This window comes from Ornithodoros turicata, chromosome 7 (genome assembly GCF_037126465.1).
Source record: "Ornithodoros turicata isolate Travis chromosome 7, ASM3712646v1, whole genome shotgun sequence".
Classification (NCBI taxonomy): Eukaryota; Metazoa; Arthropoda; class Arachnida; order Ixodida; family Argasidae; genus Ornithodoros; species Ornithodoros turicata.
This window is the reverse complement of record NC_088207.1, coordinates 31,787,858-31,806,498: the sequence shown is the minus strand read 5'-3', so window position 1 is coordinate 31,806,498 and position 18,641 is coordinate 31,787,858. Positions and strand designations below refer to the sequence as shown.

The 18,641-nt window shown below is 47.7% G+C and overlaps 3 protein-coding genes across 7 annotated transcripts in view; 2 read left to right on the top strand and 1 right to left on the bottom strand.

The window, feature by feature from the left end:
- The window catches only part of LOC135400854 (uncharacterized), a 148,013-nt gene that overhangs the window by 126,251 nt on the left and 3,121 nt on the right, over positions 1–18,641 (bottom strand). The window lies entirely within an intron of this gene.
- LOC135400849 (luciferin 4-monooxygenase-like) lies at positions 943–16,210 on the top strand. 5 transcript variants are annotated; one of them, XM_064632789.1, is made up of 10 exons: positions 943–1,054; positions 1,613–1,763; positions 3,833–4,034; positions 6,490–6,590; positions 6,656–6,861; positions 6,922–7,090; positions 9,916–10,188; positions 10,244–10,385; positions 11,038–11,298; positions 15,974–16,210. In XM_064632789.1, exons 2-10 carry the CDS (start codon positions 1,635–1,637, stop codon positions 16,096–16,098), a joined length of 1,608 nt encoding a protein of 535 aa, XP_064488859.1. In that variant the 5' UTR covers positions 943–1,054; positions 1,613–1,634; the 3' UTR covers positions 16,099–16,210. The 5 variants fall into 5 exon arrangements, with proteins under 5 accessions (XP_064488859.1, XP_064488857.1, XP_064488858.1 ...); XM_064632787.1 differs by having other exon boundaries at positions 6,487–6,590; XM_064632788.1 differs by having other exon boundaries at positions 948–1,038; positions 6,487–6,590.
- Positions 18,406–18,641, top strand: part of LOC135400855 (sarcoplasmic calcium-binding protein 1-like) — a 46,357-nt gene continuing 46,121 nt past the window's right edge. The window contains exon 1 of the mRNA XM_064632800.1: positions 18,406–18,605. The gene's annotated coding sequence lies outside the window, so the exon portion shown is untranslated. The remainder of the gene's footprint in view (positions 18,606–18,641) is intronic.

The following is an 18,641-nucleotide window of genomic DNA, read 5'->3' as shown; positions in this document are numbered from 1 at the left end:
GAAATCCTTCGCGCTTTCCTCGAGTGCTACATGGTAGCTCCACTATCTCCCTGAAGGTCTTTTTTTTTAATTCCGTGTTAGCGCCGCGAAGCAACTGTAGCTATGAGCGGTGCACACATGTGGACAGCAGGAAGGAGTAGGGAACAGGGGGCTTAGCATACATCCTGGGCAGACTTCAGGGGGAATTGTGCCGATATTCGTCTGGAAAATCTTCGGAAAACCCAGGGGAAACCTCAGACAGCAGAGGCGGTGGTAGGGTTCGCACCCACCACCTCCCAGGCTCGGCCATGCCGCTGGTGTGTCCTTGAAGCCAGAAGTGGAGGAGCGCTTCTATTCTCCACTCACTCTTGTCGAGGCGGGGTGTACAGTCGAGGATCGCTTAGGAATGCGACCGTAAGTTTTGCCGCTTTTTTACCAGACCGATAATACGAGAAAGCGCGTGCTTCCGAATATAATAATAACGGTGCCGTGATGTTACACATACGGTTTGTTTGTCTATGTGTGGCGACAAGCTGTACGTGCCGCAGGGTAGGACTGCGGATAATTTGGACCACCTGGGGTTTGACGTGCCCGGAAATCTCAGACACACGGTGCTGGAAGCAATGTTTACCTCCCCCACATTGCTGTCGTCCACGGCCGGGATCGAACCCGCGCACTTGTGCTCAGCAAGCCAACACGTTACCGACTGAGCTACCGAGGAGCTTCCGAAACATACCACGTACGCCACCAACCCACCATCCAACCAACAGATCGAAAAAGCCAGACCGTAGTATGACAGCGCATTCCCTATGTGTTGGTGTTGATTTGTCCTTGAAATTCTCATCTAATTTAACAGAGGCAACTCGTTGGATAATGTGCGGCATGTTCTCCAGTAACATTACTGCTGTGGCGTATCTTGACACTAAAGTGCAGCACAGAAAATTTGCAAAAGAAAGAAGAAGATAGGGTGCTTGATATGGCGCGCATTTACCAGTTGTATTCGATCACCATGGCTTGACTTTGTACAACGATCTCCATCACTGCGGCTGACAGTGGAAGGTGGGTGGCCGCTTTGGTAAGTGGACAATTGGTTTTTATAGCATGCAGTGCTTAGAGCAAATGCAGGATCAGCTGATGTGATGGTTGGCAGGACAAGCAGTTACAACACTGTCTTCGCGCTGCCAAAATTACCCACCTGAAGAGCGGATACCCCTAGCGGGAAAACTTCGCGTAAAATTTCATCCATGTAAATTCCTTCACCATTCCTCATTCATTCATTCTGTGTTCTTGCACTGGCTGCATTTGTGCAGTATCCATGTAATCTTCCGGTATTTGAATTTAACAGTCATCTAAGTAGCATATGGCAGAGAACAAAGACCGAAACCAAACATAGTCGGACCTACATCATGCCTGCAGTGTCGTCTTTTCCAAGCCTCTAGAGCCAAGCCTCTCTCCAAACCTCTAGAGTAACGTCAGACATGACGTCAGCAGAACAAAAAAAAGGGGGGAGGGAGAATGACTGCAGTGCAACTCTTACAATAGAAACTTTTCAGTGCAATCCACAGCGCAGCTGATTCACACTGCATCACTCTAAAGGCTGTCCCCATCTAAGACGTTACACCATCTGTTGCAGATTCAGGAGAGACCAGCTCATAATGGCCCTCACGGCAAAAATCGAGAACGGCATTGTGTATTCACCTTACCCACCTTCAGTAATTCCCGAAATTTCCGTGTATGAGGCCGTCAAGAGGTTCCTACAGAAATGGGGACAGAAAGTTATACTGGTGAGTTGCCTCTTTAACTGATTGGAATCTACCATGCCGAAGCCTACTACCCTATCTACGTCCACCCTTGGTGGACCGCAATGCTACGACGCTGGAACAGAACCGTTCCCTCCGTCTTGGCATTGATGGGCAAAGCACCACCAAAACCGCACTTGAAGTAAAGTTCCAGGTACCTGACGTTATCAGTACAAAGTGTCACACTGCAAGCGTATACTTCAAGTAGAGTACGAAGTGGTAGGCAAAGTACTTACAAGTACTCATCTATTGCGTTCTCACTAATTTAGTTTGTATTCCTTCGCGTTTCACTGTTCGGTCACGTTTTTATCTTTTAGCAATACTTTAGCAAACATGTTCGCCAAGTGCTATGAAGCGCTGCTGTTTCACGCTCACTGGTGTCTATGAACTGAATCAGACGACATAATTTGCACTTACATCCACACAGGCAGTCAACTATGCTGTGATTGCGCAAAGTACCCTATTTTCCTATGCATATGACGCACCTCCGATAATTATCGCAATTTGTAAAATGTCCCTGGGTCAACGCGCACTCTGGTGTTTTCCGCTGTACACAGACGCTGTGAGCTCTCAATCACCGGCAATGTTCACAATCCTCAAATCCCGTGCGTCGAGTGTAAGTACTCCGCGTTATGTATACATCACGGATCAATGTTTGCCTGAGGCCATCGAAGTCCGATCCGAAAAACACTGCGCCGAAGTAGACTTCGGTCGTCTCCTCGCTGTCTCACATTCCTACCCTTCAACAGCGCTCGCTTTCTGAAATGAATAGGCGGCTTCAGAAAATCCCAGAGAGCTTAGCGCCGCTTTGAACTATGGGAACTTGCTTACTACGAAGGAGCAGAAGGTCTCTAAACTGTTTCTGTTCCTTCTCTCTCGGCCGGTTGTCCACGAGAAGTCAAGGCCAGCGAAGAGGACAGTTCTCCCTTGATTTCAGTAATCTCCCAGGATGCAACGTGAGCGCAAGGAGCATAGGGATTTCCTGCAATCGTCTCTTCAGCATCGCTCACAATTCGACAGCGTTTCGTGCTTCTTGGAAGCACTTAGCTGCCTCGTCCAGCACATCGCCTCTGACGCTCACCGTGCACTCGTGATCACAGTCTATCGTTCATTTTTTTCCCCATTTTTACCTAACATGTGGCACCTAAAGGAAGCACTGAAGTGCGACAATTTCTCCTCGCGATTCTTCCGCTGCGTCCTTCGTAACTTGCGCGCGAACGAGCGACCTATCGTTCGTTTCCTCAGACGATTTGTCCAATCATCGCTGGAGATCGTCTGAGGAGACCAATGGCAGGCCGCTCCGCATTGCCACGCTTCTTGAGAAGAGGGAGAACGTAAATTGCGGTTCGTGAGTGCTTAGCAAACAGTCGGTTGAGCAACCACACGCAATGATGTACTTCCTCGGACACACACTTGAAGGAGGTAAGAACTCCTATCTGCAGGTATCTAGTTACGGGTGTAATAGGTGTAATATTGTTCTTCTAAGCTTCGTAATTCTATTTACAATGTATTGTTCAATACTCCTCCTTCATAACGTGTGCAACGTTAATACAAAAATGCACTTTTTTTCGGATAAGGTCGAGTAGACGTACCGCCATCCAGATACCTCTATCCATTGTTACGTCATCTGAATAATTGTAGCACCCAATCAGACACCAACGCAGAGGTACACATAACGTTCTGCTCTACACTCTTCAAAATGAACTTCACCACATAGCACGCTGCTAATCATCCATCATCCCGAATGACAACGTTCTCGTCCCTGATTTGTTGAAAATGAGAGGCGGAGCCTATTTTGTAGCCAAAATGCCGTACATAATGATTACATAAGAGGCTCCGCCTCCTGTTATCAACAAATCAGGGGCGAGAACGTTGTCATTGGGGATCATGGTTTTCTAGCAGCGTGATATATGGGGTGAAGATACAGACCTATCAGATTCATCTATACAAAAGGTGTCACAGCCAACAAGTTAAAATCGCCGTTTGGAGCAGACACGGTTGGCGCGCTAGCTTGGTAGTTGATAGCCACTTTAATGTTGTCGGGAATATTTCAGGTCGAGGGAGACGTCTCTTTGAAGTGCGATGAACTGTTGCTGCACATACAACGGGCTGCTGCAGGATTCCAGGCCCATGGAGTAAAGCGTGGCGAATGCGCCACGATTTATTACGGAAATACCATAGCAGGCGTGATTGCTGGGTTGGGCCTCGTAGCAGCCGGTGCCACACTTCACCTAGCAAAGGCATTGTATAATTTAAGTAGGCATACCTACAATATATGTATCACGTTAAGTTAGTGATCGTACCGTGTATCCTAGCGCACGGTATATGAATAGTTCCGCAACGCACGCGCTACTAAGAGGCATGGAACAATCTATAGTCATCTTGAACCTAGAGTCACTAAATAGGGGTAGAGGGTATCGCGTTCCTTTTCCGCGACGGAGCCGCCGTTCGGTGTCCGCGATTGGGCCGATCGTGTCACGTGGCTTCTCCTTCCAAGAACGCGTTGTCCATGTTGAGTCCCCTCCGTCGAAAACCGGTTTCCTCGGTTGCGAGCTGGCTCGCCCGCGCGGTGTTCTCCGGCGAAGGAGGGGAAGACTGGCGTCCCATTGCTAGGCGACGCAGCCACGCCGGACACAAGATGGCGGGCTCGCTCGCCGACGTGGCTCAGTGTCGCTACTCTGCTCCCTATTTAGTGACTCTATAGTTGAACCTAAAAAAGAAAAGAAATGTAGTCCGTCATCTCTCAAAATATTACTGCGCCGTAGATAGGATGGTTGGCCACGGAGAGGTCACGCTCCCTCCGGCGCGAGATAATGTAATGGCCGCATGACACTACGCAGCTGCAGAAAGTGCGCTCCCCTACTGATGGCGCATGGTGGCGCTGCATACAGTATTTCTCCTGCCGCACCATTGCGTCTCCTTAACTCCAACGGCGGACGTAGTTGACTGGCTAGATTTGTTTTTCCTTCCTAAGTTGAACACGGCTATAGCATTGCAAGCGCACCCTTAAAACAGAGCTTCATCACACAACACGCCGAAAGTCAACCACTGCACAGAATGATGCCGTCATCAGTCCTGCTTTGTGAAAAGTACGTGGCGTAGGCCTCTGTGTGACAATCAACGTAACTGCACAAGTGTCGCAACAAGGCGTGCGCATCTCTTTTTTCGACAAATCTTTTTCAACCCTGCAGTCCTCGCATTGTCTTGCGCGTCGAATGGGCAAAGAAATTTAATTTACTATTGCTTAGAGCCCTGCTTAGGATGACCGTGCAGCCTACATCTTAGTTCCTGAAACCGCCTTTCTGAGAAGGGGTGGGGGGAATGTGTTTACTAAAAAAGAAAAAGCGAGGGGTCTATGTGACTATCGCACTCATATCATGTGTGTCATACGGTGAAACATCCCACTTACGGAAGCTCGCCGCTTCGCACGGCTGGATTTCCCCCGGCAAGTTTGAATGCTCTTGCACCCCTGCCACACGAACACTTTTCAATCATCATTCAAACCATTCAACATGCGCGTAGCAACACGAAGCGTGTAAAATGTCGAACGTGTCAACCTGTCACGGCGACTTCGAGTGATGCATTTTGGGCACTTTTGTCTGCCCGGAACCCAACAAGACTGAATCAAGAACGGGCAAAGGTGTGTACATGAATAAAAGTATGTCATGAAATACAAATTTTTGGCCGTCCGTAGCGGTTTTCTTGCTACTTGCTTGCGATCGTTGTCTTTACTAGAGGCTAACAAGGACGACAAACATTTTTTTCACGAAAGCATCGACACTGGAGCGTAATTTAAAGGTGATTTGCAAGATAATTGCAACAGAATGTACACTTACGGAATGAAACTGAAGTAATTTGTGAAAAATAATTTGTCATGGAATACCCGCGCGCTTCGCCGTAGCATTCTAGGCCGCCATTTTCACAAAAGAAAATTTTCACAAATTACTTCAATTTTATTCCGTAAGTGAACGTTCTGTTGCAGTTATCTTGCAAGTCACCTTTACATTACGTTTCTGTGTCGACATTTATCAGGTGAAGACACCTGATGAGGACACTTGCACTTCACCTGATGAAGTGCAGGTTCTGCACGAAAGCTCGTGAATAGTTTTGTTCCAAAGAGTGCTTCATTCCCTGGACTTAAGAAGGAATCGATACCAAAAACCGAAACGAAAACGAATCACTGAAATCTACCAGCCAAGACATATTTCACGCAAATAGAACAAATCGCGGATTTAGCTATTTTAAAAATGTGTGGGAAATCCCCTGCCGAGAGAATGAAAAAGTACAGACACGTTGCGGCATCTGGTGGATGCCATACAAGCTACATGTTCAGTTTCGTTTTCGTTTTTGCCTTTTCCTGGAAATTGTAGTTTATCAAGCGGACGCTGCGACACTGAAGCCGAATTCATTTTTTATTTTTTTCAGACATAGCGCCGTGTACCGCGACGCCATTGTAATTGTAACAAGAAGGTGTACGCCCCAGGCTTTAAACAAATCGTGAGTGATAACGGTATCATCCTGTGCATTGATTAACCTTCGAGTTGTTATGTGGTGAAGGTCTGTTCAAAGAATGTCCTTGGCTGGCAAATCGTTGAGTGAATCGAGTGAAGTTATCGGAGATGTGAATTGGGTACCTCGCCTCCTATGGTTCTTTTACGAAACTTTGCCAGCCTCGGAGAAAATTAATTTCTTTTCAACCTTCTCATAGAAGAGCTCACGTATGAAGTTAAGGACAGCGGATCGTGTTATCTAGTTACCGATAAACGTCACACGGACATAGCCACTCAGTTGGATAAGGAACACAAACTAAAGGCAAGAGAACCGCTTATGATATCAGGACAGCCCGTACGTTTGACGCTTACAGTCGTGCATTGCAGGCAATGTTCACAATCGACGGCGCTATACCAGGATTTGTCAACGTGGAAGATTATCAAACATTATCCGAGACAACTTTCAAAGAGGTCCAGGTACCAGATACGCGCAAAGAAATATTGGCAATCTTGTACACATCAGGCACTACGGGCTTCTCGAAAGGTGCAGAGATGTCTCACTACGCATACGTGAACAACATCACTAATGCTGCGTAAGTCATCACAAGACTTTGTCGCATCAGGTACCAGGACATGGCTTGACTACTCTGCAGGTACCTTATACCTGCTACAGACACAGACGTCTTCCTCGCTTCGAGTCCCTTCACGCATCTGTCCGGTTTTGTGTTCACAATCACAACGATGTCTCTCGGAGCAACGATTGTTATTGGACCTGCCGGCAGCACCTTCCAGTCTTTCTATGAGGTCGTCACTAAGAATAATGTAAGTGCGCAAGACTTGGTACTGTACTATGCCTACGACACGTTTATGTCGGGGCATTCGTTCTAAATTATTAAGTGATACCTAGCCGGTGAAATACACACTCTGGCTTTTCAACGTCGCTGACAATGTACTGCGACGAGGTATTCATTATGTGGTGGTCACACGAGTCAATACCATAGCATTACTGACAAATTCTAAAATAACGAAATCAGTGGGCCTTTTACACAACGACGTATGCGCATGCGCATGACCTTGAGGCGCCTAGAGGGTTATATCCGTCTTCACTAGATGGCGCAGTATGGGGACGACAGAAGTTGGGACCAGTGGGGAGACCGCGCGAACGGCGCCAGCTCGTCGGTCCCACTCCGGACCGGTTTTGGTCCCTTGTGCTTCGCACGTGGAATTGATTTGGCGCGCTCCGAGCGTAGTTCGCTGGACAGCCGCTAGGATACGACGTGTATGTGAAAAAGGTCTAAATCCCACATCGGAATACCTGAAAAAGGGCACACGTAAATGATGAGCCGTTCTTTGCCTCAAAGGAGCACGGAAAGCACCTCGAACATATATATTTTTACGGCGTGATATCTCCGTCGGGCGTGTAGTGACGTCAGGCCATCCGAGCACTTTTATTGGCTGCCGAGAATAGTCTGCTACGGCGCGGGAGCAGGGCGACCAGTCGACTGCTCTGCGTCTGTCACGAAACGGGCGGCGCCAAATGCAACGGTGGGAAAAGAACGAAATAAAAATGGCGCGCGCCTCCTTTTTGCTGGTGGATGAGGTGACATCACAGATTGGCCGCAGAGAGGACGAGCTTACCTCACCCCGCGAGATTGTAGGCAACTACATTTCCTTAGAGAATACCTGCTTCAGTAACTATGCTTCGGGACATGTTAACCCCTGCAGGTCAACTCCGCCCACAAATCTTACGACGTCCGTGATTGGCTTAGGCGGGCGCATAACTCCTGCCGAGTCACGAAATTGTAGCTCAGTGGTTAGCGCGCTGGATATGAAACGCCGAGTGTGGGAGATACCCGGGTTCAAATTCCGGAGCCAGCTGTGCTGTCTGGGTTTTTTTCTGGGTTTTCCTCTGACGCTGTCAGGCATATGTCGGCACAGTTCCATTAGAAGTCGTGCCAGGACGCACATTCCCCCCGGAGCCATAGTCGTGGCGTTGCCCATCTTTGTGAGGGGGACATCGGCGAGCTCCTTCACCACCACCCGCAGTGCTCCGAACTGGGTGCTTGCACACTGATCATGTGGCGAAAAGTCCAGTCTTTCCAAGGCCATCATTCAACTTTAACCAATAGTTGCTTTTGAAAGTAGCTTTTCCCAAGGGTGATCACATGTTAGCGTGCAGTCGTGCAACCATTTGGGGCTGCTTTATTAAAGCGATAGCTCCATATAGGGCCAACAACCGCGTAGGTCCGTCCCGGTGGATTTATTGAGCACGTGACACCACGTGACAGCCAGACTAAGCTTGCGGCTCGCTGAAATTGTGTAGCCACCACATTAACAATGCAAACTGTAATAAATAAAACGATTTCACTGGACATTACCGTGGGCTTTCAATAAATTTTAATACCATCGCAAAATATTTTTTTCGATCTTGTATATTTTTAATTTTCGTTTTATTGATTGCCCATAAACAACACGTGGCCTACTTAGATGCTGCAACAGACAGAACACAAAGAAAAACAGTGTTGGAGGAAACGAAAACATCCACACCTGTGTCAGTCATCTGGTTATATGTTATTTCTATGGGGATCACAGGATTAAAGGAAGACCGGTTCGAGGTTATCTTTTGCTGTGGTGGGCAAGATGCAGGAAAAATGCGTCGCCTGATAGGCTGATTAAGCCTATAATTCTCACCAGCATGCTTTGCGCGGCGGTGAAACGTAATCGATGACGTAGGGGTGCAGGTCGTAGGCGCGTCTCGTATTTTCAGTGGTTGATGGAGCGTGACGTCAAAATGACGTGTGGCTGTTGTCGGCAGCGCATCGCAGGGCACGAAAGAGTGCAGTGAATATTGTGTCAATTTAGAGCGCTTATTTACTGTTTTGTGCCAATAATTTTTGGAAAACGTTCACCGTCGGCAACGTAGCACGATGCTCTAGCAAAAAGTGCACCTTGTATTCCTGTTTAGTGCCCTTTAAGACAGGAACTTTCAGATACTGTAAAAACCAAATGGGGCGTCTAAAACTTCTTACAGCAGCATAAAAAACAAGGGATCAAACATAGACAGTGTAAGGACCCATGCACACATTTGAGAAAAAATTTAACGTTACGTTACGTTATTTTTATAATGGGGGGTTTACGTCGCGAGACAACTGAGATCATGAGCGATGCCACAGCGGTCGGTCTGTGGATTGCTTTTGCCCACCTGAGGGTTCTTTAACATGCGATGAAAGCTCATCACACGGCACCCCGTATTTAACGTCCTTCGCGGAAGACGGCGTGTCTACGCAACTTGTACCCTGCCACCAAGTTGCTGGCGTCCTCCGCCGAGTTCGAACCCGCGATCTCGGCATCAGAAGGCGAACATGCTACCGATCTTGCGTCTTAGATATAAAGTGTCAATCTTACATGGATTACGAATTTGTGTATATTTGTAACAATACCGACGACCTACCTGTCATCATATCTGTTAAAATGCCTGTACACAATACCCGTTTCACCAAATATTTACCGCCAAAGGTCGCCCCCACCTTTTTTTTTTTATCTAGTTGCTAATTACTCAGAAGTGAGGTCATTATCATGTCACCTATATGAAACGGTCATCATCCGAACAGATAGAAGAATTATGTGTTTTCTCCAACCCTATATAGGTGTCTTCTGTTTTCTTGTTCCCTACGAAACTTCGTTGGCTCACTCGCACGATGGAAGAAACGGCAATGAGGACACCGACAGTGAAGAAGATCTGCACAGGCGGCGGTCCCGTACAGAGTGACTTGGCCGCTAAAGTCATGGAAATATTTAAGTTGCAAAAGTTCAAAAACCTCTACGGCCTTACCGAATCGTGTGGTCTAGTATGCGGTACCCTCAACGAGGACATCTCTTACCAGTCCATGGGCTATCCTGCACCGGGGGTGGAAATCAAGGTGATATATGTCTACTAGTGGTAGTGGGCTGTCGTTACCATATGTGGCATTTCAGATTGTGCACGCCATCTCAAAGAAAGTTTTGGGTCCTGGTCAAAAAGGAGAACTGGTTGTTAAAATTCCTAACGTTATGATTGGCTACCGTAACAGGCCTGAAGACACAGCCAAGGTTCTTCAGGATGGATGGCTGTTCACAGGTGAGCGGAACACAGCTAAAGCCCAACCCGCATGGTTCTAACCCATTCATCACTGACTGTCGCGTGCAGTGGATGTTTCTTTTAAGAATGCTCCTGTAGATTTCTATTGGAGTTAAATTTTGTGCTAAACGCCTATGTTAGCTACCAAAGGATATGGGCTTAATAAAACTACACATTGTAAGCAGGGTTGGCACCCGGACGGTTACTCCTTGCTTGTGCCGGCTGCCTGATGAAAGGATACCAGCAGCGGTTTGTAGGTATTTCGCCACAGAGAGAGTTTCATGGAGCGTTCGCGTTTCACTGTTTTTGCTCATCTCACATTTGCTCGAAGACGTCTAAAAACAATTAAAAAATATAGTGAAAGAGTTTTGGGTAATTCTAGATCACCTAGCATACTCTCTCCGACCACAGTGGGCCGTATAAGATTAACTCACCTGCAAGAACGGCATATAGGGGATACTCTCATAGGTGCTTTTATTTTAGTAATAACCTTGTATAGTTGTGAGCCTTGAGCGAAATCTTGTATTTTATCACATGATCGCAACGCTTGCTGCATTAGTGTGATGCAGCCGCATCGATCTCTTCCACTTATATCCACGTCGGCTGATTTTAGTTGAGCACCCTCTTACCTTTTCTCATTTCTAAACCCTAGGCGACTGTGCATACTACAACGAGGACGGAAAATTCTTCTTTGTGGAGCGGTTGAAAGAGATGATAAAGTGCCTCGATCACCAAGTAACGCCAGCAGAACTGGAAGATGTACTTCAGCAGCACCCTTCGGTGGCTGAAGCTGCGGTTGTAGGAATTCCGAACCCACTTTATGGAGAAGCGCCAACGGCTTTCGTCGTTCTCAAGCCCTCTCATACGGCACTGAACGTCGTCAAGCCAGATATGCTTCAACAGCATGTTAACAGTAAGTCGTAGCCCCCCACAGGACGGTGGAAAGCGACATCTATAATCCGAGACTGCGTAAGGCCCACAGTCCCAGGGTATTGACACGAGCGACATTCCGGAAAATACACTATACAGCGGTAAAACGTCATAGCTTTCTGTTGTCACGTTAGCGCGAGCGCTCAACGTCGTGCCTTCGTGTGCACTACTAACCGCGGGGAATATCTTGCGACATAGCCACAAGATATTCTGTAGCAGACGACAGGAAAAGACGCTGACGGTGTCGTCTGCTATGTGTCGTCTGCTAAGTGCGTATTATGCCACTCTCGGCGTTCCGGCACGTGTGAATTCTCAACATAACACGGGGCGGAACTTCGGCTCCGTGCGCAGTGTTTTCGCTTTTTCTTCTCTAGAATATTCCGTGGGGATGTCGCTCGTGTGAATACACGGTCAGGGAGCTATGTCACCGCCACCGGAGAGCGTAGTTTGCACACTGAGAGTGCTACATACGAAAAGATGGCGGACATAAGCCGATTCACATGTTTCGCTAACCGGACCATTTTAAGTGTTTGCTTTAAAAGCATGCAAATATGCTCCAAGTACGTCGTGTCCGACGAGTGTTTTCGCAAATTAATCAGTTTACAATCAATAGCTTAAAGGGACGGTCGCATGAAACCCATCTACGAAACCACTATGTTCGGCATTGACCGACAATGTACTTCGCTATATTTTTCGTCCAAAAAGTGTTTAGATAATAAATAAACGAATTTTAAAGATCAGCGCTACTTCCGCAGTGCGGAGGCTCCGGCCTCGTAACGTCACTCTCTAAGCGGAGGAGTGAGAGGAAAGCACTCAGAGCAGAAAGGCGCTGTCCAGAAGCTGTCCGGCGCCCACGCGCGACGATTGCAGTGCACTCTGATAGGTGTGCCGTGAAACAGGTGAAATATCTTCCTTTTGTGTGACGTGGCCCAAGGACGGTCTCCAAGCGCTAATCTCAAGGTCAATGTACGCCGGAGGGCGCTGGAATCGTCGCGCGCGGGTGGCGGATTGTGGACAGCCATCTGCGGTCCGCCCGGCGCCTGAAACAAACTTTTAAACCCGAAAAAAAAACGAAACCACAAGCCATAGCGACCTCCAACCACTTCAGTTGTGTCTTTTTCGACATGTACTACAACTTCCTGATTGACATCTGAGAGCTAAAACCGATAATTAAAAAGTTAGAAAATTAATTCCGCTAATTAATTGACAAGGGGCGATGAAAAAATATTTTTGGATAGACCACACAACTGCATGGCACGTACAGTTCGTTCCATTTGTGCAGAGCACTCCGTTTTTTTCTTTAGCCCCTGACCCTTTTTCGGTGGGACACCCTGTATAGACACCCGCACGACCGCGGCATTCCTTTTCTGATGGTCGCGCCCTCATTGGTTCCTATTGGTTCTCATTAATAGGGAGTGACGTTTTCTCGTTGTTCCAGACAGGGAATTCCGATATACTCTCAATATTCCACCGAATAACAGCGAAAATGGGACACTATTTCGCGTGGGGTTTTGGGTACTGTGATCAGTGGTCCACGGGGAATATAATGGCACCATAGTTTCGAAATCGATTGGAACGGATGCGATCGTCCCTTCAAAACGTACTTGCGCATTACGATCGACTCGTAGGCGTCGTCATGCGAGCGCCTAAGCCAATCACAGAAGTCTTTAGGTCTGTGGGCGTGTTCAACACCTCCTAGATACAGAAAGCCTGCGCGCTCGTCGACGTGACGTAACAGTTGACAACACAATGACGATTGACGATGACAAAATTGTTTGGGCCACGGTCGAATCCAAACTCATCAATGCCCTGCCCTGAAAGGACTGACCAACATTCTGTATAGTATCTCGATCACCACTGTGAGGCTCATCATATTTTCACGAAATTACCGCGATCAACTGGGTAGAGTACCACCTGTGGCGATGAAACACCCAAATCATCATCGCCATTATCTAAATAAAGCTTGATCCGGCAGATTTTATTGGGATATCAGAGATTAAGTACTCCCTATTTCTTCTAATGCGTCCCCAAGAACTTGCAGAACCAAACTGGTCTGTGTGCTACACTCTTAAAAATGAGGGGGGGGGGGAGGGTCGAGGTAGCTTGCCGTTGTTAAAAATGAACTTCACCGCATAGCACGCTCCTAGCCAACCATAATCTCGAATGATAGCGTTATCTGCCCTGATTTGTTGAAAACGGGAGGCGTACGCCTTTTTTGTGACACTTATGCTGTTCATAATTGTCACAAAAAAGGCGTACGTCCATTTCATAAGTTCATTTCTAAGAGTGTAGATGTTGTTCCTACCCAGTCTTCTGATAAGCTTTCTGTCCGACACCTACTAATGTCACTGGATTAGTAACCCCATACTTTCCCTTTCCTGCCTCGACTTCGGAGCAACAATGGCAGCCGCTGCATGTGTTGGCATGCTACGGCCGCCATTGTTCCTCCAAGGTCGCGGCGGCAAAGATCAGAGGACGGCAGTACTTTCCCCAATCCAGTGACTAACTCCTACTTAAGAGGGAACATGACGGATAAGATATAAAAGCAGGGGCGGATCCAGAACCTTAGTTTGGGGAGGGTGCGTTTCTTTCTGAAAGCGCGTAGCGGGGGATGAGAGAGGGGGGACCTCATGTTTAAAGGGACTATGAACTCGACCAAGCTAGCCCGCCAATTGCGTCGGCTCCAAATGGCGATATTAACTTGTCGGCTGTGACACTTTTTCTATAGATGAATGTGATAGGTCCGTATCTTCACCACATATAGCACGCTCCTAGCCAACCGTCATCTCGAATGACAACGTTCTCGCTCCCGATTTGTTGATAACGGGAGGTGGAGCCCGATATGTACAGCATAATTGATACAAAATAGTCTCCGTCTCCCGTTTTCGCCAAATCGGGGACGAGAACGTTTGCATTCGGGATCATGATTGGCTAGGAGCGTGCTATATGGTGAAGCCACTTTTAAGAGCGTAGAGGAGAACGTTATGCGTATCTCCGCGTTGGCGTCTGATTAGTGCTAGAATTCTTCAAATGACGTAACAATAGATAGCGGTATCTGGATATCGGTACGTCTACTCGCTCGTATACGAAAAAAAAGGGCGTTTTTGTATTAACGCTGCACACGCTATGAAGGAGAAGTATTGAACAATAAATTGTAAGCAGAATTACCAACCGTACAAGAACAATATTACACTTATTACACCCGTAACTAAATACCTGCGGATAGAAGTTCTTACCTCCTTTAAAGGTATCGTAAAGTGGCACACAGGCAGACATGTTATGTTGGCGGCGTAGTTTAACAGCTTGTTGCTTGTATACCCAGCACAACGCGTTATACATGTGACAGGGAACGCTAAACATTTTACAGCGGCAGTTGTTAAGGCCTCACCCCTGAGGTGAATGGTGCGTCTCGCCAGCAACCGCGGCAGAAACATGACGAGGGGAGCACGCCGCGATGAACTGTACAGGTTGCAGAAGCATCGCGGTGGTGCTGGCGATGGTTGTGCTGGTGGTGGTGCTTCTGAAAGAGCTCGCCGTTGTCGGCCTCACAGATGTGGGCAACGTCACGACTAACGCTCTGGGGGAAATGTGCGTCCTGGGCCGACTTCTCAGTGAACTGTGCCCACATATGTCTGACAGCGTCTGAGGAAACCTTAGGAAAAACCCCAGAGAGCATAGCCGCCTGCATTGCCCGAAGCATCCCTTGCAGACTGTCATCTTAAAATGCAAGCAAATGTTACACACACGCACGCACACAATCTGCACCATCTCTTCATGCATAATCGCATATGTACAAGAGCTGTCGCTACATTCGCCCAACCCCCGGGTATGGAGCTCTTGCATATTTAATTTGCAAGTGTGATTGCGGTAAAACGGCTCTGGGCGAAATAATCCCAAATTTGCCAGCAACAGTGTTCTATGCTCCCGACAGGCTTGCTGCTCATGATGACTACGTAGACGACGCGTAGCCGACTTCTTTTGTTTTAGACACAACGTTATGCGATGCGATGTAGTTTTGCCGCCGTACTTGGCGGCGGCTTCGACTCATTCTTGCCCGTAAATATGCAAAATCGTGACGTTAGAGTACTGAGGGCACAGGCTGTCGAATAGATAAATTCACTAGTACTATTGCTACTGCTCTACAATACCTTTAACCTGATGATTGGGTGGGGGCGAGTGCCCAACCACCACCAGCCCCCTGGATCCGCCACCGTATAAGAGCTACCTCACTCGTACCCCTTCAGTCTTCAGGCAGTCTTCAATGATCATTGAAAGCAATCGCCGTTGGACCAGAGCTGCATTGGACATGCGCGTAGCGCCATCTAGAGTATAATGCGTCAACCCGCCAGTGAGCATTAAATCCAATGCTGCTTGAGAAGTTGCCACGTTATACGCTTGGTGGCGCTACTCGCATTTTATTTGTTTATTTTTCGTGTTAGCGCCGCGAAGCAACTGTGGCTATGCTTAACGTACAGACGTGGACAGGTGGAGAGAAGACAGCAGGAGGGAGTGGGCGACAGGGTGGATAGTGTGCGTCCTGGGCCGACTGCTACTGGGTACTGGGTCTTATAACTGTTCATCGCGGGGGCCTATTGGGTACGGCGCACCAAAATCACCTTGGATGCGAGTGTCACCGTACCCTTGCATTTCCTTTGCAGAAAGCAGCGCCGATTTCAAGCACTTATATGGTGGAGTCCACATTGTGAGGGAGCTGCCCAAGACTGAATCCGGAAAAGTGGCACGATCGCGCTTGAAACAGAACCCACCCCAAAGCCCCCAGTGAGCTCCACCTTTCCACGCAAGAACAACGCATCAAGGGCGAAGAAAAATTGTTTGTCCCATCATAAAGCTGACGGCTGGTGAATTGCAGAAATCAACAAAGGCCGTATAGAATATGCGTCGTCTTTAACACGAACTTCCTACGTAGCAATATCACTCTAAAAACAGAACTTCACCGCATAACACCAGCAGAACTAACAGTCATTCAGATTGACATCGTTCCCTTTACTGGGTCATAAGACTCGCAAAAACACACACACACACACACACACACAGGAAGGACGGGATAAACAGGTCGCGCGTTTAGTACTCGAGGGGATATCGACAGGCCCAGTGGGGTTCAGGTTCGCTTTATACCGATTTGTCGAAAATCGCTGTCGAAAAATGTTGCGAAAATCGTTCTTAATTAATGTCACGTCAACCAATCCGACGGAAGCGTGCCTGTGCTGTTGTAGACGATAGTAGTCTAGCACTGCACCAGACCTTCAGTATCTAAGCCAAAGCCTGCTACTATTGGCCAGCGTCTCCTCAATCCCCTAAACAAACAATGGGAACGACACCTAAGGCTTCAGTGTCTACCTTGGTTCAATCGAATTGTTAAAATTAAAACGGGCGTTCGACTAAAATCGGCGTTGCTTTTTTTCATAGTATTCCAACGTTACCGTACATGTAAAGGTCAGAAATGGAGCGAAACGGCCACTGTTTTATGTTCGTTGAAACTTAATTTGGAAACCAGATGGAAGAGATATCGCATTGGCAAAATTTGTCACGAAAATACTTTCTATTCTATCAGTTGAGCTGTAGCAGAACCGCGACCTCGCTATTGAAGTAGTCCTTCATTAGCACCTAGCATACTGCGTAGCAGTGCAAGGAGTATACATGCCGTTTTCACCACTTTCGGTTTGGTGCCAAAATGGTGTAACATCCGGTGTAACAGCGGTGTAACAGCAAATACGCTCTGCGCCAACCACTATGCCGATTGATACAGTTATCGCTCCTGATTTGAGGAAAGAGGGTCGTATACGCCTTTTTGTGGCAATTCAAACTGCCACAAAAAGGCGTACGCCTCCCGTTTTCAACAAATCAGGAAAGCGAAAGATATAATTCTGCATGGCGGCTGGTTCCGAGCGTCCTTAGTCGCAGAAGGACCGGAAGTCTTCGTGGCATCGGAATTTATGACGGGGGCCTGTTCGTTTACCCGGGAATGCCATGTTATGCATACATACAACGTAGGACACTGCAATCAATAGATATGAAGGCAGTCGATTGAACTGCGGGATACGCTGGATTCAAAAAGGGTCCAGTTTGTTCCTGGAGAGTATACAGTGCAATCTCGGTACATGCAAGTCGTTTAAGCGGAATTGCTGCTTCAGCGGAACATCAGGCACGGAGTTTTGGTTTTTGTATTTATGCGGTGTAAAAATGTTCCTGTTAATCGGAATCAAAATTTTGGCACCTCCGTGTACACGGAACAGAAAAAGGGAACTCACGCTGGTCAGGTTTTCGGTTTCGGAATCCTCCAACTTTTTCCGTGCGCCATCGCTACGCGCATCCTACTTGGAGCTACTTCCGGTGGTGAATGCCACTTGGGTTGGCTAGGATAGGCTTATTTCCGACGTCGGCACATAAGCGTGCGCACCGTGAGCACACACTTTCAAGGAAGATCGATGTTATTAACAACTTGGATGGTGTTTCTTTCAACAAGCTTTTCAAGACACTTCTCAATAGCAAGATTAAGAACTCTTCCTGCATAACCTCTCACCCATGGATGGCGCCATTCAGAAGAAGAAGAAAAGAAAATGGTTCCGAGAGAGAGAGACACACAAAAAAAATGGTACATTTCTTGCAGCTCCTGAGTTAAGCGTTCTAATAAAGTTTGCAAAAAAGGAGCACTTTTATGTTTTTGTCAATATTTCCGATATTTCCTCTTTTTGCAAAAGTATATTTGCTACAGCAATATCCGGAATGGTTGTTCACAGCTTGCGCACTCCCGGGAACAATCCAAGGCAGCATTTCATATCCTACACCACATTTCCTCGGTAAATGGAACTCCCGATAAATGGGACAAGTTTTTGTGGTTCCTTCAGGTTAGAGATTCGCTGTATTTCAATGGGATCATACTATAACCGGTGTTTCGGGAAGTATGCACGGGAACTACGTCCACAAAATTCTAGCATGCGTGCAGAAATGGTAAAGTGTAGCATTAAGCGCTAGCTATTCGAGTAGCGTGGCGGCACACGCAACATGCGCCAGTGCATCATCGAAAGTCGGTGCGCTACCTAGGGAGAACTCGACGGCGTCCTAGGGAAAGTCGAGCGCTCCGTCCCCGGCTGCTCACGTGGTACGGAGGCCCCGGGACGCGAGCGCCGGGTCTAGCGGACCACTCTCTGCATACAATTCGCGCCCCTGAGTGCGCAACTGGTGGCCTTCCATTCAACCCGCCGCCTGTGACTTGTCAACTCTCAGACGCTCCGGCAGGTTTTCTTGTTCAAGTTACACCGTCCACACATTGTGAGTACGGATCGAAGCCTGTCCTTTGTGTCTATC